The sequence below is a fragment of the Varroa jacobsoni genome, unplaced genomic scaffold, assembly GCF_002532875.2.
Source record: "Varroa jacobsoni isolate VJ856 unplaced genomic scaffold, vjacob_1.0 scaffold_1296, whole genome shotgun sequence".
Classification (NCBI taxonomy): Eukaryota; Metazoa; Arthropoda; class Arachnida; order Mesostigmata; family Varroidae; genus Varroa; species Varroa jacobsoni.
In genome coordinates, this window is record NW_019214198.1 from 137,929 (window position 1) to 164,138 (window position 26,210).

A 26,210-nucleotide genomic window follows, 5' to 3' on the forward strand; every position below is an offset into this window, starting at 1 on the left:
GAGAGAGAGAGAGAGAGAGAGAGAGAGCGAGAGAAAGGGAGGGAGGAAGGAAGGAAAGAAAGATGCAGATCCGAAGATCTTTCGAGTGAAGCCGATAATATTGAATAGAATCTTCTTGGGCAAGTTACAAGCTGAATTAGTTCGTCGCTAGGGTCAGTGACCTTCATCAGGTGGCTCCCTCTGACGGCTCGCAGCTGAACGACATGCAGCGGATGAACGCCTGACTCAAGCGCCTCCGGTGAGTTTTCTTCATTCAGCGTCAAGTCTTTGTAGATGAAATTGTTTGGCTTGGCCAGGGCTAATCGTGGAAACACTGCACGAACGAGGGATTGTCAAATCAATTCCTTACAGCCAATATCTGATTAAAAAGAGATTTGTGTCTCGTGAGTGAATTAGCAGGATTGCTGTTGTGGCGCATGTGTGTGGCACGGGCATATTTTCGGCCGTTAGGTGCATCTAGTTGTAAGCGAATCGTGTATGGCGGCCCTATCGATGGTGTGGCCAAAGTTGTTTTGTGCGATTTTTTAGTGATTTTTTCGTTTGCCAATCGGCCGGAGAGCGGCCGGCAATCTCGTCTGACGTTATAGACGGGCCGACCCAGCATGCAGGAACCGGCCAATAAGGATCCCGACTGGGTCGAGGCCAGTTCGACCAGCGAGGACGAAAGCGATGTAAGTCACCAATCAACTGAACCCATCCACAGGCAATAATACTAGCACAGAGCAGGCTGAGGCACGGTGCTAAGTAATGACTAGCCAGTCAGTCAATCAACTGGTACAAAGCACAATCAGCTACAATGACCATTACGGTGACGAACGACAAATGTTCAACCGGCTGAATTGAGACGAAAGCAAATTACAGAGGGCAAAATAACTTCGGCAAAAGAGTAACTGCCAGCAGTCAACTATTGGGACCATGCACCAGCAGCAGCAGCTATCGTCTTGCCGTGTAAGACCGTCTGTTTCTTATCCCCGCTCACGTCGCGTGAAAATTGTGTGAGTGCCTTTCGGAGTGCGTGTCTCTAACGAAGTTGATGCGTTGTCCGCCTCTTGCAATTCCCTATGGATTAGGCTCCCAGTTCTGGGATAATCAGTTTCGCAAACCCTTGGTCCAGTTGGAAAAAAATACGTGTAATTTAATCGCCGTATGTATTTAGACTGTACTACGGTTTTGTCACTGTATTGGCCTCACTACCGCCTCGCTGTGTCGATGCTATGTGGGGACAATGTGCGATGCTTACATGTGCTCTAATCAAAAGAGTCAGTCATTGCTAAGCTAGAGAAGTGTTACCTAACATTTTCGACTATTGCTCTGCGTCTCAGCGTTTTTCTTCATCGTGGTAGCAACTGTCGTCGTTTTTGCAGTCGTGTGAGTCCCCCGGTCCCCGAGTAGGCCGCTGCCGGCCATTATGCTGCGTAGCCCCCCCGAAGTCGGACCTGAGTCCGATGACGGACCCATATCGTGGTATATGATGTCGGCTTTTGTCAATTGTTTGAAATAACACTTATTTTTCATCACGCCCGCCAATCGTGATGGGTATCGTCAGCGAAAACTGCCTTTTCAATATCACAAGCGTAGATGAGTCGTTGTGCATGTGTCGCGTGTATTTGTGTAGGTTGATCCGTTTGACTCGACCAATCGCATTTTCGCAGCGGGAGGGGTGGCTTTAATTTATGTGCTTGTCTGTAATTGTATATGTGGATGTATATGGTCTCTGTGAGCGAGCGAACGAGCGAGTCTATATGTGCAATGTGTGTTTTTTGCGGTCAGTAATCTATCTGTGCGTCGGATGCCTTTTTGCTACCCAGCTACCAGACCCAATGGATGGTGGTTCGTCATGCTGTCTGTCTGTCATCATGTCTGCCCATCCACCCATGCTGTGGCGCCCTCATGACTGATGAGGAACCTTCGTACATAGCCGTCATATCCTATCCATACGTAACGGAATAGCGATTGCGGTGCTGGTAGCCAATACATTTTTGCTTCCACTACTACTACTACTACTGCTGCTGCTGCTGTTGCTGCTAGTGCTGCCGCTGCTAGTATCAGTATTAACATCAGCAGCAGTAGCAGTAACTAAAGCAAGCAAGCACGCAGGCAGGCAGGCAACAGACAGACAGATAGATAGGTAGATAGATGGAGAGACAGATACACGTCGATGTATACACACACGCGCACGTACGCACGCACGCATGCATGCATGCATGCACAGACAGACAGACAGACAGACAGGCGGACAGACAGACAGATAGACAGACAGACAGAGAGACAGACAGACAGACAGACAGACGGACAGACAGACAGACGGACGGAGTTGCCTGCCTGCTTTTGCTTCTACTGAGCTAGGCGTGCTGTTGGGCTCTTTTTGTTATTCGTTCGTTGGTTAACTGACTGACTGACTGACTGAATGACTGGCTGGCTGCTTGCGTGCGTGATGCCTGCAGCTTCCCTGCCTGACCGGCTGAATGCTGTTGGCCGCAACTGCTACGATTCGTTGGTGGCTGCCTCTTCGCAGCCATCCGGTGCTCGCTGACCGAGTTGTTCCCCTTTGCTACGACTCGTGCTGCTGTGACTCGTACTGACATTGCTTGCTACTGCTGATGCTGCTAGTTGCAGCGGTCGCAGGCTGATGCTGACTGAATGGTGGATTGTGAAACAGCAGTGGATATTGTGGATGTCGGTTGGACACAGCAACAGCAGCGTCAATGACAGCAACAACAGACGTACTTTGCGGCATCGCGGCCGATTGCCGGTCGCCGATTAGCAGCAGCAGCAGTAGCAGTAGCAGTAGCAAGTAAGCGACGGACGGCTAAAACAGGAGAACAAGGAGAACAGAAAGAGATAAAAACACTGATATGGACCGAGGCACCAACAAACGATATTTGAGGACAGACGGCAGCTACGCAAGTTGGTGTCAGCCCCATAAAGAATGACAAATGAAATAATACTTTCAATAAGGCTAACGATTATGGAAAATTTAGCTGTTCAGTCACGCCAACTCGATCAGTAGTAGGCGTGCGTGCCCACGTCACTCTAAGGCGGACATGGTTCCAAGCAAAGCAGGGCGATAGAGATCCATGACAAAGGCTACCCATGTGAGTGGACTACTTTCAGCCGGTGCGTGAAATTTAAAAAAAAAAAAAGCAAAAAACACTATTGACAAACCAAGCAGTACAAAAGTGTGACAGGTTCTCGACTTTAGTCGAGGTGATTTAATTCATTTCAGTGCTTAAAAAAAAAATCATGCCAATCAAGTGTATATCTGTATTTAAAATTTTGGTCAGCTGTATATTCGATTTTATCGAAATTATGCTTAGTAATTGAAGTTTCGGTAATCGAAACGGGGGTGGCAGCTTTTGTTACGTATCGTACCGACGTGTCCGCCTAAAGACTATGGGTGTGTCTCAACCAATGGTGATACTGCCGCAGCTGCAGCTGCTGCTTCCTCTGAATATTTGCCTAAGACTCAACCGAATCCGACAAAGAAGTTGAGCATGAACGAATAAGAAAGTTGGTCGTCAACTATTTCACGATGCATGGATACTTTAGTGGTAGCTTACTACGGGCCTATAGGTGACTACGTATTACCAACAAATATTGGTGGCTACAAATAACTTACAAGTGCTTGCGGTTGTGTGTATCTGATTGGGTACTATCGAGCAGATATGTTATTTGTCCGTCGTCCTGATACAACAATTTGAGATACTCAGTAATGTGTTATTACGTACTCTCGTTTAGCTGGATAGCAGCATACCGGTTTTTCATCGCTCTCACTCAGTTGTTATTTATGAGAACAAGCTGTTCGTATCGAATCTCTGCGAAGATGTGCCCCTATCAACAGCGAGTCAGCAGTGCAGCTGCAGTAGAAAACTAGCGAACATGCTACCTATCCGATTTTTGTATTTCTTGCGCCTTGTAGAGTGGCACCGACCACGCTCGGGCAAGATTCGTAGTGTTCGGTTATGATTTGAACGATTAAAACTGAGCAGGTATAGTTTTTTAAAGTAGATTCGCTGCTTGTCTTTTAGCAGATGTCACCGTGCAGAATGTCACCCTGACGTGCACAACTATGTCTACTTAGTCTTATGATTATACATAAAACTCTCGCCTTCACCGGTCTAATGCCAATCCGTGCCTCGGCGACAGGAAGGTGCCACATTCGTCTTTTTGTCGAATATTCACAGGTCAAAGTTATAGAGCATTCAAAAGAGTCCTTTGTATTTTTCAAACGTTTTGAAGAGAATGATTTTCGGCCATGTTGCATTTTTTTGAAAAACTAAAATTGAGTACCGAAGAGCCTGTATTATGCTGTGACCAATAATGAAGTCGAGTGCTCTCAGCTGATCCCGACAATGCTGAAGACGTAAGATGATCGTGCTAAATCAGCATCGAATGTATGAATGCAATTTTTAACAAATGACAAAATTCTATAAATGGATTTTATTTTGACCGATCAGTGTCGATCATAGCGAGCAGGCAGCGTTAAGATACACGAATAGCTAACATTGGAGGTTAGCTAAATTACCCCCAGGCATTAAAGCATGTCGCAAGAATTACGTTAAATGATTTTCAAATGGCCCTTGGGGGCTTCAAAGCTTACAGCATTTGGATTACGCCGGAGGACCTGAATTACAAGTGAAGGCAAAGCTGTCAACAATGGGCTCAGGAGAATCAGCGCACTCAGAGAGAAGCTGGATGTGCTTTAGCACACGCCACGGTATGTTACGAGGGCTGGCTGTACAGGTATGGCATCGAGAAAGAAGTACGGTCCTTTAGAGTATCGCTTCGTAGGTCGACTGAAGAACGCAGCAATATCGAAGTCAAAACCGAGCATCATCTTGTCGTCTTTACGACTATAGAAAAATGTTGCTTTTTTGTGAATTATGGTAAATAGTTTTATGCACTTGAGGAATATTACAAGTAAGAGAAACGCTTAATGTTGTTTACAAAATGAACTAGAGCCCTGATAGATTAAGTCCCTACGTAAAAGTATATAGGCTTATGTATCGGTACTTGCTTTACTACAGAAACACTGGAAAATTAGCTAAGACTAGGAAAAACATGGCACACGTGCAATGATTCCGGCGGGGATTATTTCACAGACACGCGAGATTTGCACAGTTTAGACATATGTCAAAGACAAATTATCGATACATTTTTCAACACGGTAATAGTTTAGCATCTGTCATTTGCGTCGTCAAAGACGTTTCCCCGTAATTTGACCATCATCACACTGTCATTGTCGTCGTTGTTCGACAAATATTATTGTCATTGACTCATATTAAAGGATGTGTGCATATATAATATTTAACAAAATATGCAGGTGGGTCTTTTTGCACAAGGTGTTTATGACTTGATCCGATATTGCCTCGCTTTTCCTTCGACCTGTCCTCGTGATCTATCTATCTATCTATTTAATCCGTTTGCATCACATCAGCGTGTGTGATACGTATGTTGGGTTTTCAGTGTCATTAGTTGTTAGTTGCCTTCGACGCAATCGTTGACTGTGCCGATCCCTAATGGCAGGCCAGTGCAGATGCAGCTGAACGCCGTTCCTGACTGACGACGACGACGACGATGGCGGCAAGCAACAGCAACCAGTGGCAGAACCAATTACGGTGGTGCGGCCGTTGCTTTAACCACTATTCGCTGTGCTATAGTTACCTGTGCGATCTATCGCAAAGACAATTAACGTGCGTAGTTCTGGAATTACCGATAGACAAAAGGCGGAGACGGCAGGGTATCTGAAGCAAAAAAACACGCTTGCTTTTCGCTTGTTCTTGTTGCTGCATATTTCTTCTGCTCAAGCAAGCATAAGGATAAGGAAAACACGCGTGCGGTTGCGATGGCAATTTGATGACGTTGTTACACACAGCCGATCGATTGACTCGACTGATCCGTCGAGGGATTGACGGAGGGACTGCTATCGGTGACATCGCCATGGCCGACAGAAACAGCCCATAACACCTTAAGTCAAGCAGTAGTCACTGGCTCAATCGTAAGTCGCCGGTTGTTCCGCTATGCTATCGTCGATATGATGACTGTGATGACGACGGAAACGGCGTCTACTTCTTGATTCCCAGAGTTCAAATGGGAAGGAAAAAAAGCAAGTTAAGCCTGTTTGCGGTGCTCTCGTCGACTTCGCTTTTGTTCAAGTCGTAGCAGTCTTTGTTGGCCCCCTTCAATGATTTCTCTTTTACTCGGGGTTCATCTATGCCATTCTACGGCCACGAGCAGCAACGTGAACAGCAACAGCAACAACAACGACGATGACAACGACGGTAACGGTGGCGGTGTACAAGAACGGAAAAAAGCCATGGGGAACGGAGTAGCGGAGCGAGTGGCAAACCGACAAACCGCAGCAGTAGCAACGAAAGGAGCAGGTAGACACCACGCGGCGAACGGACGGACGGACGGACAAACAACGCGCAACGCAACGTGCGTCTCTGCTCGTCTTACTGCGGCTACTGCTTTGCGATAGTTGCTGCCTCGAGCGTTGCCAACGACGTTTGGTGTTACCATACCATCATCACCACCGACGACATCGGCAAAAACAGCTGTGGCATCGTCGCAGCGGCCGCTGTCACCATTAGTTAGCACAACAACTGTAATAGCAATAGCAGGTGGTGATGATGATGATTCTTCGAGGAATGCTGTTAAGCTGCTGGCATTTACCGGGTCGGTGATGATGAACCTGCTGTTGTTGATATCTCGCAACCGTTGTCTACATATAGAATTAGCATCTGTCCGTCCTGGTGTCTATCCTTCCATTTGTAGCGTGCGTTTGGTGGCGTTTTATTGTCGTCACCGTTTTGCAGCAGAGAAGGCACGCAGTTGTGCATCATGTTGATACCAATGAGCCGGACGGCACTGTTGCAGAACCACAGATAGATTCAGAGTCAGCTGCACAGGGAACAGATCGGAGTTGTGTTGCAGGTAGCCCTTAGATACAGCTGCAGGAGTAAAAGCGCCGGCGGCTACGCATCTTCAGCGACGGCAGATCATCAGGGTCTATGTGTGCCTGTTCGGACTTGTTGTATGCTTCTCCTACTTTTCATCGTTATCTTTCACCACAGACCGCAGCCATTGCTGATCGCAACCTCATCTTTTTTTGTTGCCTAAGTTAGCTCCATTCACTACTCCTTCATTCCGTCAACGGCTCGAACAACTGCTGCTATGGCAGCAGTGACTACGACGGCTGCACGAAGATAGTGCTGGTGCAGTTGGCGTCTCAATTATTCTCTGACTTCGTCACCTTTGGTGATCCTGTTATATTATTACATTTAATTTGCGTTGGACATAAACAAGCTCTCACACGCACAAATACACACACACACACATCCATCTGTGAGCAAGTCGAAATAATGAATAGGAAGATTGAATCGAGAATGTTGCTGTGGCATGCCGCAACACCGTTCGGATCTGTCTGGGCTATTCAGCTGCTACTGCTGCGAACGTTAGGTCAGTTTTACCCCGACAACGACGGCGACGATGATGAAGACAACAGCAGCAACAACGACCGCAAACGACGATCACCAGCACTAGGCCGGGGGCAGTGGCGACTGTACGCGATCGAGAGATTGAACAAACATAGACAATGTCAGCCGCTTTTTGTCCTCGTCGCTGTAGCCAGCATCAGTTGGATGCGACATGTGGCGGCAAAGCCAAGGTACAATAGACATCATTGCAGCGAACTATAATAGTAGACATTATTATTGTTCGTACCAGTGGCACTCGGTCATTGGCAAAACCACTACGACCGATGGAAAATAGAAGAGCATGGACCAATTGGTGTTGCCAGCATTGGCAAGTTTGTAAGATATGATGGGATTGGCGGATGCAGGTGGGGGTGGCGGGGAAGGAACTACGTTCGCGTTGTTGCGTAAAGTGCCATTGGCGGGTCGCATCCGACCGCGACGGCTGGTTTATTGTTATTTCACTCTTATGTTAGTTTGCTTTAGGGTAACCGAATCGAAGAAGGATCATAGCACAGCGAAGAATGTCGTACCGAGCATACTATTTCAGCTGGGTAGCACTGAAATGACCGTAATAATTTGTCACTTCGCAGGGGTTCTGTATGTATCTGAGGATCCGTGCAAGTGTAATACAATGAATTGTATATATCTCTAAATCACCTGCTGATAAGCGTACTCCTGCTGTGTATTCATAGGTACAAAAAAGTGTCGTTTGAACATCAGCATCAGAATAATCAGCTGGCACTAGGCGTCATGCCTCTATTTGATCTTTCTAACTCAGCGTACGTCTTCTATCTATTAAATCGATTCGTTCAGTTTTATAGTGTTGTAATAGTCATATGACGTCTTATGACATATTTTTTTGTCAAGTGTGGACTTTCGGCTGAAATTTGGAATCGTCTTATATAGACCCTGGTTGTTTTCGGGTCGACAAAACCAAGTCGTCTTTGAGTCACAATTTCATATGAAAGCAAAATTAAGTAGAAGTTTAGTTTAAATAGAGAACCACGTAATATGTTGAGAGCTTTTGCCACAATTTCTAACCATATTGATACATTTATGTTGGATAGGTTAACGTTACAATGGCCGCCTGAGTTCTTTACAGCCCCAATGTTAGAATCGTCATTACTAAATGCTATAAGCACAGCCGCCATGCGGACACCAGCCCACTTACAACGATTAAAATAGCCAAAAAGGCACCTGTAAAAGACAAACATCAACACATGGTAACGTGAGCATTGACTGGCTTAAAGTTGTTGGGTAATAACACCAAGTTCGCTGTTTACCAAACAGGCAAAAAGTATTGGCTTTTTTCCGTGCAGGAAATAAAAACAGTAACACGCGTGTCACTCCTGAGAAACCATTCTTTTAGTTACTATTGATTCTTATATTATAGGCAAAACCGATATTATGAAGGCTAAACAGATTCTCAAAAATTAATTGTGGGTAGATATACGATTACCCATAAATTTAGAGCGGAAGCGGGAACTATTTTAACAATGTTTATATTGTTGTACTTCCTCAAGAATGTTTTTGTATCTTGTTGTACACGCTATTTTGCTAGGAAAGGAATTATGTCGAAGTTGAAGTTTTTCTTTGAACTGGACGATTCAATTCTGGATAATTAAGGCAGTCACGTTATGTTATAAATGTAATAGTGTCTATTTTCATTATATGCGTGTTTTGTGTACACTTTAGAACCTAAATTTCCTTCGACCTAGATAAAAATGCTTGTCAATTGAAGACAAATACGCTATTATCAAAGACCAAAGGTTAAAGATCCTTTATTATCCTATGAAGAAGTGACGAACATTAAGGAACAAAACCATTTGATTTGGCTATCTGAATTAATAGATTAGCGACACGTTTTAAAGATGATTTTATTGCAGTCAACTACACCACACATTTGTAATTCTTGTTTTTTTAATAAAAGACGGCCCACATGACAGCTGAGAAAATTTGTGAATTGCGACATAAGAAAAATTGCGCTAGCATTATTTTTTTTATATAACAACATTATATGTTGTGTCTTTATTAAATATTAAGCGTCAGGCTATTAGCGAATTCGGCTGACTTCAAAGCTGAAGTATTTTTAAATTACCTGCCACTTGTTACCCCAGTTTTGTACAGACTTATGGGTACAAGCGCGGATTCAGAAGGAAAAATATTCTTCAGTCTCAAAAATACGCGCTCAGTGATGAGGTCTCTGCTTTTCGAAAACCATTGTGCTGAAATTCATCGAAGCTTCTTCACCAAGATATTGCGGAAGGAAACATCGAGCGAAAGCACAGTACGAAAATGCGCAAACTCTTCGAAAACGAAGATGTTTTGAGCTAATGAGCAGGTGACTAGATGACAGGGCTTGAAGAACAAAAACGCATTGCTGACAATCGAAGAGGCTTTTCACGAGAGCAGAACATTGAATTCACGGCCCTTGTCGACCAAATTGGATAATCATAACCAAAATATCGAAAGTGCGGAAATTGAGTAACAAACGGTCCTTCGTGAATTGACTACGGCAATGTTGTAAATGCATGTATTCCACGTGCAATTTGTGTAACTTTGATCAACAGAAAATTCGCTTGGAGCATGTGGTCGCCGTAGACGAGACATGGTCCAATCTCCACCGCCAACCGCACAGGGACAAAGTGAGGGAATGGTGAAGGTCTAAAGAGGAATCGAGTTTGTCGAATAGGTTCCAACGTAAGATGATGGTAATTCTTACAATGGACACAAGAAGCATCTGCTACTAGTAGATACTCACCGAAAATAAAAACAGAATGCAGCTCGAGCTCTTCAAGAAGCCCATGAGCCGCTGGCACAGCAATCGAAACCACGCGGACTGGTTACTTGATGACAACGCCAGATTTCATTGCCATGCTTTCATAACCTCCTGGATTAAGCGAAAATGTGTTCGTTTAATCTACTTATTTCCTGATTTAAGTCCGTGTAGTTACGGGACTTAGGACCAGTGGGCGGGTATGTCCCACGTTTCGACAAGCTATAGATAGAGAAGTTACGAAAAAAGAAGTGTATAAAATATAGAGGAGAATGTCCCTGACACAAACAGTTCAAAAGTGCATCAAATTTATTTGTAATAGTCTGATACTAAACCTCGATTATTTGTTGTTTTACAGGGCGATGCAAGCTCCGCAGACACCATCCCAATCAGCATACCGTCAAAGTTTTTACTATCGGAGAGCTCGTCGTCTCTCAATGAGGATATGCCTACTGTTGGAGTGGGAGTTGACCCTGAGACGCAAGCTCGACTCGAGGCCATCCTCAATGCCACTGGACTTTCCAAATTTTCCCTCGAAGCCAAACAGGTTGCCTATTTTAATAGCGTTTTCCAATATAGCCAGGGATTTAATGACCAATTAATCATTCGATACTTCGAGTGAGAATGTAAGCCTCATCGATAAACGATTGGAAATATTACCAGCAGCCTCGCTGCAAAGAATGATTTGAAAAGGGCAGTTTGTCTAAATTAGCAAGTTATTAGATGTGGTTCTTCTCTTGCTGATCGTACGTACTTCGGCATTAGCCTGCTGTACAAAACGTCTTCAAAACAGTTTAACGATTGGAGTTTTTTTTTCGATAAACGCGGTAACAATTTGTTTCGGCCATTGAAAACCTACGTTCGTTTTCTCCCTCTTCGTTCTAATGGTGCGCATCATGTAGAATAAACAACAATGCCAGGTTGACATGAAGCGATGTGCACGTTGCAAAATCAGATTGACATTGTTATTTATGAATGAATAACACATTGCACGTTTTTAAGATCAATCATATGGACTGTCAAGGGTATAACCGACATACATCATCAGCATTGTAATCTGAATCATCATTATCACCAATCCTAGTAAAAATAATGTTTTCGTAAAGTAATTCAAGCCATTCTATGTTTAGTTTAGTGGACACAAACGTCGCGAACCGATTGTTCTACCCAACTTATGGAATACTCGTTTGTGACAATTCGAACGTTTTAGTTTTTGCGTTATGCAGAAAATACGTTGACTTTTTCTCGAAAGAAATGTTTATTCGCTTAAGGTTCTATGATAATACGGTGTTATGGTTCATTGATGGTGTCTTTATCTATACCTATATCCCGCTTCGAATTAAATGCGCTTTTCTCCGTATTTTCGTTCTTACTGAATGTTATCTGGGCTCGCACGGTCGACTTAACAGCAATTTTCATTTCAGCAATTTTCAAGAAATTTGGTAGCACACATATTTTAGTAGAAAGCTCGTGCGTGCGTTCTGAGAAATTTGTACCTAAAAGGACGACTGCCAATATCTTTTACTAGAAGAGTATGGATAGCCTTTGTTTAGTTTACGCTTGTAAAAAAAATGTAGTCCATATTGAACCAATCAGTAAGTTATTCCGTTTTCCAGCTTTTTTAAACTGCCTAAGTTCTGCTAACTTTGGCAAGAGACTAACTTACCCTACTTAAATTATTTTTTTGGGTTTTCATGACTTTGTTCCACCGTTCGGACACCAGGCGGCTTCTTCGACGAACAAAGGAGGTATCAATGGGGGCGATCAATTCACAGTACCATTTTCGGACTTCTGCCTCTTCCTTTGAATTGCTTGTCCTAGAAGCCATAACTGCAAAAATCTGAACAGAAGGATTCGGTGGATCAAAATCTGCGGTATAAGCCGGGCGCAAAGGAACTCCCGTCTAAGGTCTGTCAGAGTTTTCCGGGTCGCGAAAGTTCTGTGGCGCCAAATTTTATCAAAGTGATACTTTGTCCAGCCCTTTGCCTCTCCATAGATTTTATGTTGTCAATTTTTACTCAGAGTGGTGAGTTGGATCATTATGTGCATTCATCATGTCAGTGCTTTTCAAAAGTTTAATTGATTGCTCTAATCCAACAAAATGTTCTAAAGAGTTTATGCCTGAGGTCTAGTCTGTGATAAGCCGAAGATCAGTGGTCAAGTATCTCAGTTTCGTCGTAGATATTGATTGTCATGTGTTGAAATTACTTCCTTTTCCATACAAAAAAATCAGATGCACGCGTTTGAGCGCTTGGCAATGGTTCTCCCCACTTAGGTTCTGAGAACTTTTGAGGTGATCGCGTCGAAGGTCCACGTAATAGAGCTTGCACTTTAATGTGATCCGCTTTTTGAAACCGTTCGGGCCGTGATTTCTGATCTAAATTGAGATGTCCAAACAAGTGAAACCAGTTCCTTTAAACACTGCAGGAAACTGCCCATTTGTGCTCAATCTAAAGTACAATCATCGCTGATTCAGCTGCGTGTTTTTCAATGAAGAAGCAATGCCGGATGTAGATTTTAGATCCCACGCTTTGGCTCGACGGGAAACTGTTATCAACAGATCAATGAGTGTGTGGATGAGGATACCGAAACTTGTACCCCACAGGCTAAATTCCCTCGAGATATTAACAACCTGGTGGTACTCGCATTGCAGTATAGGTAAACTGCTAGTGAGTGATTAAACTAGCATTACCCACACGAAAGTACTGTACCTTAGAAGATGTCGTACAAATAAGCGAAGTGAAAAGACTAGCTTAAGTCTTGGCATAACTAAGTTCTTAACTATGTTTTCTGCCCTTTTAGTTTAACGACCCAGAAGTTTTGCGTCGATTGACTACCTCAGTGAGCTCTGCACTTGATGAGGCTGCGGCTGCTTTAACGCAAATGCGGGCTGAACGTGCAGGAGCCGCTGCTGCTCAACAGTTGCAGCAACAACAGCAGCAGCAACAGCAACAAACCACCCCTGGAGGCTGCACGGGGCTCCAGCAAGCGGCTACTGGGGTGCCGCCAGGCAGCAGTGCGCCTGTGAGCGCACTGGCAATACCCAGCGCCGCCGTACCTACTGCCCTCCAGGTGCAACAGCCAGGCGCAGCACAGCAAGCAGTTGGTCCCGGTACGTAACGAAACACACACTATACTGAGGTGATTTGCTATCTCCATTTCGATATAATTATATGTTCGAAATGTTGATAAGTACTGGGGCATACTTTATTAGCAAAAAAAAAAACTATATTCTCGTAATGTGATTAAGAGATAGCCATTCTTTAATGCCTCCGGTGCCCCAAACGGACGCCTGCCGATGCTATTCACCTGATATTATTCATGATACATCATGAATGATGATATTCAACTGATAACAGCAAAATTCTCAAGAAATTAGCGGTTGTTTTCGGGGTAGGACTGGCTACAGAATCGTTATGCTTTCTTTTTTCTTTTTTGGATTTCTCGGTGCAGCATATTGATAGCATAACATTTAAGTCTGCCAGATTTTTTTATAGAAGGCACATTTGAACGACATGTCAGCGGTCTACGTACACCAATGTCTCCTTCCTTATATTAACTAAAAAGTTTTTCAGGCTTTAAGCCCACAGTTAACGCCACAGTCAGCTGTGGCTGTCCGGAACATCTCTGCTGGTACATGCAGTGTTTCACGTCATTTCATGTAATTTCGTCACACGTTATTTTGAACACTCATATTGATTTGTTTTTTTGAGGGTTATCCGCTGAAATGTATAATACAAATTGTACGTAAATACTAAATAGTACTGATAAACTAATTCATTCAGGGGGTAGTTCATCGTCGTCAGCGTCGTCACCGTGCAGGTCGCTTGTCGATGCTTGCATGGATGGCGATATTACGACAGTGAAGCGCTTGTTGGACACGGGTCGCGACGTAAATCAGATCACGGAAGAGGGCGAATCGTTGTTAAGTTTAGCATGCGCGTCGGGCTATTTCGAGTTGGCTCAGCTGCTGCTTGTGATGCGAGCTAACCTTGAAGAGCGAGGCTTAAAAGATACCACCCCGTTAATGGAAGCGGCTAATGCCGGATATTGTGACATCGTGAAACTTCTTCTGACCCATGGTGCAGACGTAAACGCGAAGACACAACAAGGTAACTTCTAAGCTTCTAGGCTGTGTCAATGACTGATGATAACAGAGATATACGATAAATTTCATGGACCTATCAACGTCTACTAACGGTTCTGCTACGTTAGATTCATTTAACGTCAAACGCTTTGTTGTTCGGTGTTGCGGTCTATCACCAGGCAACACGGCCTTGATGTTTGCCTGCTCAAACGGTTTCGAAGACGTGGTGCAGGTGCTGTTAGAAGCCGGTGGAAATGCTGAAGCGCACAACGAAAATGGGCATACGCCACTGATGGAGGCGGCGTCTGCTGGACAGGTGGCAGTGGCGCGTTTGCTTGTAAAACATGGCGCACAGATCAATTCGCATTCAAACGAGTTCAAGGAGAGCGCACTGACCCTCGCCTGCTATAAAGGCCACCTTGAAATGGTTCGTTTTCTTCTCGAGGCCGGCGCAGATCGCGAGCACAAAACGGACGAGATGCACACAGCGTTGATGGAGGCGTCAATGGACGGGCATGTTGAAGTGGCACGGTTGTTGCTTGATTCTGGAGCTCAGGTGAATATGCCACAGGACTCGTTCGAGAGCCCTCTAACCCTAGCTGCTTGCGGAGGTCACGTTGAGCTGGCACAACTTCTTCTTGATCGAGGCGCTAACATCGAAGAGGTTAATGATGAAGGGTACGTTTATCTACGATTTAATTCTGCGAAATGTTTAATAGCCATTTTTCTCTTATGTCACACTCCTGTTGTTTACATACAGTAGTTTAGATAAACCTACTGGGTTTCAAATCTTCATTCTTTTTTTGTTCGTAATTATCGTAGCGATCAAAGAAAACAAAAGCCATGTACGTTAAGATCGTAATTTTTGTAAAATAATTTTCGTAAATTTATTAATTTCACTTAGCTATGCTATTTTCTGTCATGTCGCCTCAGATACACCCCCCTCATGGAGGCTGCAAGAGAAGGTCACGAGGAAATGGTGGCGTTGCTACTGTCGCAAGGAGCTGATATTAACGCTCAGACGGAGGAGACGCAAGAGACGGCGTTAACGTTAGCGTGCTGTGGCGGTTTCCTCGAAGTGACCGACTTCCTCATCAAAGCCGGCGCCGACCTCGAGTTAGGAGCGTCGACCCCACTCATGGAAGCAGCGCAGGAGGGTCATGTGGACTTAGTGCGGTACCTGATCGGCGCAGGCGCGAGTGTAAACGCATGTACAGCGACAGGCGATACGGCTCTAACCTACGCATGTGAAAACGGTCATACGGACGTGGCCGACCTGTTGCTTCAGGCAGGCGCAGCGATGGAGCACGAGAGCGAAGGTGGGCGAACACCTCTAATGAAGGCTGCTCGCGCGGGTAATGTATGCACCGTCAAGTTTCTTTTGGCGAAAGGCGCAGAACCAAACAAGCGGACGACATCTAACGATCACACGCCATTGTCTTTAGCCTGTGCGGGTGGACACCTGCAAGTGGCGCGCATGTTACTTGACGCCGGTGCGAATCCTGCACATCGACTAAAAGATAATTCCTCGATGCTAATCGAAGCAGCCAAAGGCGGGCACCTCGACACAGTCCGATTGTTACTCGACTACAGGAAAGATTGTCCGTTGGGTTTAGGCTCAACAACGCCAACCGGCACCGTCACCACGCCGCCGACCACAACGGCAATTGCCGGCACAGTTTCGGGCGTTCCCGCTATTGCCCCTGCTGTACCTGCGACATGCCCCGCCGCTGCAGCGATCGCAGCTGCAGCGGCAGCTGCCACAGTCCCGGTAGTTCCATCTGGGGCATCAGCAAAGACGTGCATCCATAAAATGCAGGACATGAAAGACGCAACCGCCGTGCCTGCACCGCTGCCGCCTAATGCGCGTATTCCACCACCATCTGATAACTCGTCGACAGCTGCTGTTGCTGCAGCACCAGCAGCAGTCGCTTCAATATCGGCCACTCCCGCAGTTGCACTTGCCTCTGCACTCTCCGGTGGTGCGCAGGGCAAAGACGCAGCCGAGCTGCGCGCTGATTTTGAACAGTGTCTGAGTTCGATCATGAAGGGCGGACCGATGTTACCATTAGCAGCGGCAGCAACAGTAGCAGCTCAAGGTGGTGTTTCGACGAGCGAAGAAAAGCTGCGCAATAAGCAGCAGATTCTTGAGGAGCTGCAGAAAGTCGAGCGCGAATTACAAGAGAAAGTTCCTAAAAGCTGCAAAACGGATGCGCGAGGATTTCTGACGTCTCTTGTCAATAACGCCGTAAATGAAACTGCTCATTTTGTCGCCCAGCAACAGCCCGATGCGACTTCGGCTATAGCGGCTGTAGCCACCGTCACTGCAGCTACACCAACGGGCGCTTCTTCAACGCCTACAGTTCCATTGCCGGCTGTAAGTGCTGTCATCCCTTCCGTCGACGGATCTGCTCAAGTTGCAGTAACACAGGCCAACGGCGGTCTAATGGTTGCTGCTCCTCCGCGAACACTCCAGCAGGAACAACAACAGGAACAACACGTTGAGCAGGAACAAGATGCAACAGCAATATGCACGGGTGTTACAGGAACTGCTGGCCAGATTATTCCTGTCAGCCCAGCGACGCCTCCTGTAGCTGGCACTGTTCCGCCGCCTAACGTAATAGCCGGAACGGGCGACGTTCTTGCGCCGGGCTCGCTGTTGCTCGACGTCGAGTGGCAGACGGATTCAAATCACGACACTGCGCTCACACTGGCGTGTTCCGGCGGCCACAAAGAGCTGGTCGGTTTGCTGATCGCTAAGGGCGCTAACATTGAGCACCGTGACAAAAAAGGCTTCACCCCGCTCATGCTCGCCGCAACCGCAGGACATGCTGGTAGGTTTTAAAACGACCTCTCGGAGTTCCTCAGTTCTAGCCAATGTTACCTAGAGCGCCTATATTTTTTACAATAGGCTTCTGTGCTGTTGGATTCCGCTTGTCTATTGTCAAAATCAAAAGAAACCGCTCGAAATAAAAGCTCGTAGAAGAGTTCCTAACAAGTGTCGTTCTGTTTGTTAATATTTGTGCACATAATAGCGGTGGTGGATGCTTTGTTAGAGCATGGCGCACAGATGGAAGCTCAGTCGGAGCGGACCAAGGACACGGCATTGTCTCTCGCCTGCTCGGGCGGCCGACTCGACGTCGTCGAAATGCTGCTCGGGCACGGTGCAAATCGTGAGCACCGCAATGTGTCCGACTACACGCCTCTGTCGTTGGCAGCCAGTGGCGGATACGTCAACATTATTCGACTCTTGCTCCATCACGGAGCTGAAATCAATTCTCGTACAGGCTCCAAGCTCGGAATCTCGCCATTGATGCTTGCTGCTATGAATGGACATGCAGCTGCAGTTCGGTTGTTGTTAGACCAAGGCTCAGACATTAACGCACAGATTGAGACGAACCGAAATACAGCCCTTACTCTCGCTTGCTTTCAGGGACGACACGAGGTCGTGTCGCTTCTGCTCGATCGTAAAGCTAATGTTGAACACCGAGCCAAGGTAATTTCTTGATTTTTTAGTCGCGCATAATAATGTCATGCAATCGAAAAGCAACTAATTCCCTATTTTAGAGCGACACACAAAATTGAGAATCAACAATCTCTCATCTTGTAATTCGGGATCCTATGCTCATATTGTGCAAACCTCGTGATTTAGTGAGAATGATTTAGGTGAGAAATCAATGCTTTACTTACTATTTTAGGCTGCAAATAGCTAATCAAAATACATGAAAAGTATCAGGTAACCAAAGTTTATTGCATTCTCTCGTCGTCGTTCTTTGTTTCATCCTGTGCCGTCTTACGTGACCGAACTGCACCCCGGACGACACGAAATGCTGGGTTATAGATATTGCAGAGACATAGAATTTGCTAGTGCTCAGTACTGATCTTCGCAAAGCTCTACTCAATTAGCGTTAACTGAAATTCTGGTCATCTCCGTGTCTAGAGCTTCGCGTAATAACTACAGGCGCTAAGAGTAAAGAAATGGAAACATTTTGATTCTGAAGAAAAATTAGCTTTGCCATTGGTGACCTAGCAGCGTTACTATGAAGGCATACGCCAAGCTCGAACAATCTTTCATTTTTTCTTGATATTATTAAAGTCACTTGATACGCTCACACTTAGCTTGCATTTGCTATGTATTGCAGACGGGATTGACGCCCTTAATGGAAGCTGCATCAGGAGGCTATGTGGATGTAGGCCGAGTACTGCTCGACAAAAGTGCAGAAGTAAATGCATCTCCCGTGCCGTCGTCACGTGATACGGCGCTTACGATCGCCGCCGATAAAGGTCACCTGCGATTTGTAGAATTGCTCCTAGAACGGAACGCTGCGGTTGATGTTCGCAACAAAAAAGGCAACTCACCCCTTTGGCTGGCCTGTAACGGTGGCCATTTAGATGTGGTGCAGCGGCTCGTGAGTGCGAATGCGGATATTGATTCGCAAGATAACCGCAAGGTGTCGTGTTTGATGGCGGCGTTTCGTAAGGGTCACCATAAAGTAGTCAAGTGGATGGTTCGCAACGTGATGCAGTTCCCCTCAGATCAGGAAATGACGCGGTACATACAGACGATTAGTGACAAGGAGTTACTTAAAAAGTGTGAGGCATGCATGCATACCATTCACCAAGCAAAAGAAAGGCAGGCAGCTGAAGCTAATCGGAATGCCAGTTCGTTGCTTAAAGCCCTTGAAGAGGAGAAGACACGTGAAGAACAGAAGAAGGCAGCTGCGGCTCGCCGACGGGAGAAAAAACGGCTGAAGAAGAAGGCGAAGCAGGTCAGCGCCTCAGGAAAGGACGACGAGGAAGATGATGAGGCCGACGCCGAAGTGACCGAGGTATCTGGTTACCAACCGGCTGAGACACGACCTCCGACCATCGATGAGATCTCGAGAGCCGGTGGAAGCCCCACATGTATCGTCCCCCAGAGGAAAAGCAACCACGGAAGTCCACCACCTGCTCCTAAAAGTGTCTCACCTCCGCCCGTCATACGAGTGGACAAGACCCCACCACCACCTGTTTTATCTCCCCCACCTCAATCGGCAGCTTCTAATATCAACAGCAGTAATAACAAAAACAATAACAACAATAGCAACAATAACAATAATAGCAACTCTACAAATATGAGCACAAATTCCGTATCGTCGTCAAACGCAGCTGCGTCCACAGCTCCTTTGTTTAACCGCAAAGACCGTAAGAAAAACTCCGACCGAAATCGTGTTGAGCCATTGAGTACTCAGCCATCTAACAATTCGCTAGCTTTGGGAGCCGTACTAATGCTGAAAAACCTTCGAATAAACGATTCCAACCAACAACAGCAGCAACAAGGTGCCAGCGAACGGAATCCCAGTAATTCGAATCAAACGTCCTATTTGAGTCCCTCTGGTAAAGACGAACATCCATTTGAAGCAGTAACGACCAGTCGTCAAAGGAATAAAATATCACCGAAGCCTCAGCAAGCATCAGGCGGATCCAGTGGGGCTCGAGAGGAGGGCTGGAAAGAAGTTACCCGAAGAACTAAAAAAGTCACTGTGCCTGCAGCCGCAATTTCGCGGGTCATTGGTCGTGCTGGATGCAACATTAACGCGATCAGAGAAATATCTGGTGCACACATCGAAGTGGAGAAACAAAACCCGAAGGCGAACCAAGGAGAGCGTACGGTTCTCATCCGTGGCTCAGCTGAAGCTACCAAGCACGCGCAGAACCTTATCGCCGGCTTAGCAGACGACGCTGACGCCGAGCTTGTGGATGTTGTGCAACGCTGTGGATTAGCCGGAGTAGCTGCACGTGCGAAAGGGCTAAAAAATTCCGGTGGCGGCAGCAAGTCGGCGGCACAGCTAACGCCGTTCGTTGTTCTCGCGGGGCCTGCTAAGGCCAAGGTGGTTGTTCAGCCTGCGCCGCCACCAGCGCAGCCTGCTTGGAGCACACCTGGCAATAATCCAGTGCTAAACCACAAGCCACAATCACCGCAGCTTATTTCCGCAACATCGTCATCCTCGTCACCATTGGCAACGTCGTCTGCCCCACAGCCCGAAGCCAGGGCATCGAATAACAAGAAGACAAGCCCGCTGCTTGATCAAGGCGGCAGTGCCAAGTCTTCCCACAGCTCTTCTCATCATCACGCCAATAACAGTATCACCACTGGAAGTACACCTTCGAGCCAGACTTACCATCACCAACAACATCACCATCATCAATCGCCAGCGAAGTCTACAAAGGAGCCATCACCAGCGCCCGTCATCGCCGCATCGGAACTGGCCCGTTCAGCCAGCGCCGGGCAATCGACCTCCCCCACTCCGCAGCCGCAGCCTTTCTTGTTGTCCTCCCGCAGCTGGCATCAACAACAACAGCAGTATCAACAGCAGCAGCAGCAGCACACACGTCAGCAGCACCAGCAGCAGCAACAGCAAGCGTGGGGTAATGGTGGAGACGTTGGTGCTTCGACCTCATTGTCCACGTCGAAAGGTTGGTCTTCAGCTGCCCATAACAACTGCACAGGGATAGGTGGTGGGGGCGATCGGCTATTCTTCGGCGCCGTTGGATCCACTACGTCAAAGTCCGGCAGCGGTGTTGGCCCAACACCTGTCTCCGCCACGGCATCTGTTACCTCGCCTCCTCAGTCCCCTAGGGCTGCCTCATCAGCGTCATCATCGCTGTCACCGCGAAGTGAAGAGGAATCCTCGCCAACTGGAAAATCACATAACACCAAGAACAACAACAGCAACAATCATAATAACAATAGCAGTAAACAACATCATGCCGCCGCTAACGCAACAATAGGCCAACCGCATCATCATCAGCAACAGCAGCAGCAGCGTGCTTCGGCGGGCAACACGACTGCCGCAGCAACAATGAGCAGTCATAGTAGCAGTGTTAACAGCCATAGTAACAGCAGCAGTACTCATCACAGCGCGACGGGAGGAGCACCATCTGTGGGCGGTTCACTGTCAGCTCACGGCTCTCCGACGAACTTCCGGCTACTCATATCATCGGCAAGTGGAAGTCAACAGCACGCAGTCGTAGCACAAGGGGCCACAAGCAGCAGTACTGGAAGCGGCGGCGGTGCGGGCGCTCCTTCAACACCTGCCACACCTTCATTTGGACCATCATCTGCTAGCAGTTCTCATTCCTCGCCGACACCGACAGGCGGCTCTGTCGTCACTATCGGTGGTGTTCCACCGGCAACCAATAATGTCACTTCATCTACTACGATCGATTATCATGTGGCAAACAACAATAATAATAACAATAACAATAATAATACTAATAATAGCAACGCCACCGCCCCCTGTTCAACTCCATCAAGTGCTACCGTTAGCGCGAGTGTCGTGAGTCCCGCAAGCGTCGTCGCTTCTTCGGCAGTCGTCTCTCCGTTTGTCAATGGAAGTTCAGCCACAACGACTCCGGTTGTTTGCGGTTCGGTGTCGTCGCAAAATGAGAACAACGGTCCGACTCGACAGCACGTGAGTACGTTGCTCGACCTACCTGAAACACCTGCCCCGTTAATAGCTGCCCAGGTTCCAAATCCTGTGGGTACCGGTAGTGGTTACAAGTACAGCCAGCATCATCATCACCAGCAGCAGCAGCAGCAGCAACAACAGCTGCACCAGGCCCAAGCAGCTGTAGCAGCCGCAGCCACTCACCATACAGTGGACCCGATGTCCATGTATGCCAGCAACAATAACAATGCCCCCAGCCACAACAGCTTAAACCCTGCTGCCGCCGCCGCGCACCTTCACCAACAGGGGGTTGGCCATTTAGGCTCACTTAACAGCCATATACAGCCACCCGTATATCACGGTGCCATGCACCTTGGCCACAATCATCATCAAGACATGAACGGTCATGCGCATCAGACTCACCATCAACTTGCGCCAGGTCATGGCGCCATGCCCAGCCATCTTCAGCAGACAACTGGTAGCAGTTTGCAGCCACAACAGCAACAACAACAACAGCAGCAACAGCAACAGCAACAACAACAACAGCAGCAACAGCAACAGCAGCAACAACAACAACAACAACAACAGCAGCAGCAGCAGCAGCAGCAGCAGGCTCAACACCACCATCATCACCACCATCATCATATAGACCGGCAAATGCCACCGTTGCCAATCGGTAAAAGTATTTCTATATCTAGTTCTGCTTGAACTTTGCTGTAAATACCTTGTGTATATTTATATAAACATTTAAAAGTATACTTATTGGAAAGAGTAAACTAATAAAACCGCCCAAAAACTTCATGATATCTTGGCAATAACAATACTGACAATACTGATCCACCGCCTTTTCACGAGCTTGATCTCTGAATTTCTGATATCTTCTGTTTTTAGGCACTGAACGTGCCCAGCAGCGCAAAACCTCAGCGATGCCTGTCGTATCGAACCCCAACCATCAAATGTGGAACTCCTTAACACAGACAGGAAACATGCCTCCTCTGGCCGACACCGAGCGTCACTGGAACCATCATTATCCTACGGGAACAATGGATCCCTTGGCATCTATAGCGGGTGGACCCGATGCGTTCTTGCTACGTTCGCTTAGCTCCCACGGAAATCATGGTGGTGGTGGAGGTATGCCGGGCCATCATTCAGGACATCCCTCACTGCCTGAGTCGTTGCTAGGCACCCTTGCGACCACCCCGGGTGTTCCGTTGAGTGATCTTTATGCCGCTAGCCAGCAGAGCGTCGCTGGCGCACATCAGAGTCATCAAAGTGGAACAGGTCATCAAATGGCGGCACATCCTCATCAGAACAGTGGAATGGGAGCGGCATCCGCTAATGTTCTACATGCCGGAAGTCAGCACTCAGCCGTAATGAACGGGGGCGGCGCCGGGCTAAGTGCTATGAACGGAGGCGGAGGACTGAATGGACTCATGGGAGCCGGTGGCCAGGGTGGAACTGGAAGCTACATGTTTAGTGGACAAGCTGCTGACCCTTGGGGACATCAACATCACCCACAGCACCATCAGGTTAGCCATCAAATGGGACCCCAGCATCACGTCGGCCATACTGTACACCAGACAGGGCCCCATCCACCACCCAGCCATGGCTCGCATGGTCACAAAGGCATGCACAGCTTTCCCCAAAAGGTAATAACTGTAATAGTTCTAGTGATGTAGGTATTATTCAAAATGACGGCATACATTCATGTCAGCGTGATGATAAAAGGAAGCGATTATTCAGTGTTTCGCGTGTTCAGGTGGCTGATTCTTGTAGTTGTTTGGATTATTTTTTAGTTCTATTGTGTTCATTTTTCTTGATATAATTCGTAAATCAGTTATACCTATATATATGAATGCGGCAGTTATATTCAGGTATACACCTTTATTGGTTTTCTCTGTGGTTTTACTTATAAATGATTCGAACCTGTCTATCGTTTGTATCTAGGGGATGCCGTGGAGCTGGCTAGCGAATAACCCGCCACAATAAACAGGAGAAGTGAAGCTTGTGGCCAATGCTTGCTGCCAGCTGATGCTGACTTACCCTCAACATTTTAAACAAGATACGTGCTTATTTTTTTTTGGCGCTATCTGCACGGTTCACCATGCGTATACTAACATCATCGTGCCGTTGACGGAGTACTTCAGATGAATGATGATACAGACGTAACGTTGATAGGACATCTCTGAACGAAATCGGAGGCATGAGAAACCAACGAGTGGCTAACAGCACGTACGCTTCCTCCTCCGCAGAAGACAGGCGCGCTTGCTGACTTTTATGGCGATTTCTATAGATTTCTTCTGTAACTGACACACACTCCGCAATCGGTGATTTCATAACGTCGCCTTCAAGGCATCACCATGGTGATGAATACACCTAGCTGCTTATTTATCCAGTGAACCAAATCAACACATAATAGGCAACACACACACACACATACACGTTTATACCAACATTAATAAACGTAATCAGTAACAATCCTTAATAGAGAAAAGCAGAGGAACAGCGGGTCAACAAAATCTACCTAATTACGTAACGCATCGATCATTCTAGTGATTATAAAAAGGATAACGTTAGAGCGAATTGATTGATGCATTAATTAGAAGAATGACGATAATATGATAATAGTAGCTAAGAGTAAAAACAAAAAACCTCGGTAAAGTCGTGTTAACGAGTACGCAGAAAGATGGTTGGTAACAGGTACGACTGCGACACCATAAGTCGTTCATTGAAAAGATCGAACGAAAAAGCGCAAAGAAAAGGCATAAAGGTTACGATTATAATTAACAATTTGTTTGTGAACTATCTACGTACAACTACATCTAACTAGAAACGATAAAGAAAACAAAAACAGAACGCAAAGGTGCGCTAAGCTTGTGAATGGGCAGTTGCAGCTTGCTGAGTTGATGACGTCTGCAAAACAGTGATGGTAATAAAAACGGTAACCGATGTACAACGACGCTCGACACAAGGAATACACAATTGGCTGAAACAGGCAACGGCAAAATGTTCTTGTGGGGGTAATCAGTGAAAATTTTTGGCCCCATAGTTCGATAGGTGACATGGCGTATGATATTGTTGATGCTGCTGCTGGTGATGTTAGTTCAACTGCAAACCGAAGGCAAAAAAAAAACTGACGAAATACATGATAATTAAGATGAGAATGGTACTGATGGTAATATTGCGGGTGATGCTGCTAATAGCGATGATGCATGAAGATGATAATTCTAGAATAACAAAACAACAAAAAAAAAAAAACAAACAATTAACTCCTTTTCTCCTTGCAATTACAAATGAGGCTATAAGGAAAAATGACTATGTTAACGGTAATTAATGATAAAACGATATTGATGATGATTATGATAATAATGTAACAAAAGAAAAACGAATAGAAGCAAGGTGAAGAGCAAGCAAGTAGGCTGCGGCATGCTTGAAGAGCGAGATTGTACACGAATATACACTGAGAGTTGGGCGACGAGTGTAGCCGCTAATATTGCGGAACTAAAAAAAAAAACCCTATTATCATTCAGAAGCAGAAAAAATAAGGCACCGAAGTGAGCGAAACATACGGTAGAAAAAGCGGCACAAGAAAAATAAAAACAAAAACAAAGCGTGTTAATTAACAAAACGATAATGGGTGATGATCTAGCTTGAATGATGTTGACTGCCTTAGCTGATACAACGAGGATCAGTTGACGACGAACCTCGCATGCAAGCAGGAGCAAGTAGCACAGGACAGGAGGAGATTTGAGGGCGGGTGATAAAAATGCGCGACTCATGAAAACCTCACTGGGTGAGTACGATGGTGAGTACGATGGTGATGACAATGACGACGACGATGATGATAAGTTGGTTTGATGTACTTCCAGCTTTTACGATAGTTGTATTCACGGGCCGAGGGCAAGGCTACTGGGCAAGCCTAGATTCGTGCCAGTGAACATCTTTACACGTTCAAAAGTGTAATATACTAAAAATAAAACTAAGAATAAAGGGCGTTATGTTAATTGCAATTATGCATGAAGATTTTCGTATTTGGTGGGCAATATGGTGGATAGTTGTATCCAGTCTGAGTTGGGCCGAGTTTCGGCGGCAGCGGGAAATCCGTAGTTTACAAGGCATTTCAGCGATTGTTTTTTTTTTTGTTTGGCGTGGGTTTTATCCAGTAGTACTTAATGGAATTACTCGACGTGAAATTCGAACCACGTATTTAAGCAAAATTATTGGTATTATTTAGCTTACCAGAAAACATGTATAACCACTCGCATTCTTACAGGTGTTTTTTTTTGCAAAACTTGAAGGCAAATCCATGAGCAACTGGTGGCACGTCTGTTAGGGCGTCAAAATTATTTTTACGCTTACCGTTGTGTAAATTTAAGTTAGTTAAGTTTTGATCTTCTGTATCAACAATCGATCTAAGGTTTACTTCGTTTTATAAATCC

The 26,210-nt window shown here is 46.1% G+C and overlaps 1 protein-coding gene across 1 annotated transcript; it reads left to right on the forward strand.

Moving 5' to 3' along the window:
• The first annotated feature begins 464 nt into the window (after window positions 1–464).
• On the forward strand, window positions 465–25,792 carry mask (multiple ankyrin repeats single KH domain). The gene is made up of 10 exons (XM_022847536.2): window positions 465–671; window positions 10,613–10,801; window positions 13,057–13,366; window positions 14,040–14,366; window positions 14,521–15,019; window positions 15,275–17,175; window positions 17,377–17,837; window positions 18,484–22,447; window positions 22,663–23,420; window positions 23,719–25,792. Exons 1-10 carry the CDS (start codon window positions 603–605, stop codon window positions 23,758–23,760), a joined length of 8,520 nt encoding a protein of 2,839 aa, XP_022703271.1. The 5' UTR covers window positions 465–602; the 3' UTR covers window positions 23,761–25,792.
• The last annotated feature ends 418 nt before the right edge of the window (window positions 25,793–26,210 follow it).

Excerpts from the sequence above, each read along its gene's own strand:
- mask (XM_022847536.2), top strand. The coding sequence starts at position 603 with ATGCAGGAACCGGCCAATAAGGATCCCGACTGGGTCGAGGCCAGTTCG. Across the intron at positions 14,367-14,520 it reads AAACGCGAAGACACAACAAG|GCAACACGGCCTTGATGTTT; the intron begins GTAACTTCTAAG and ends GTCTATCACCAG. Across the intron at positions 17,838-18,483 it reads ATGTTGAACACCGAGCCAAG|ACGGGATTGACGCCCTTAAT; the intron begins GTAATTTCTTGA and ends TATGTATTGCAG.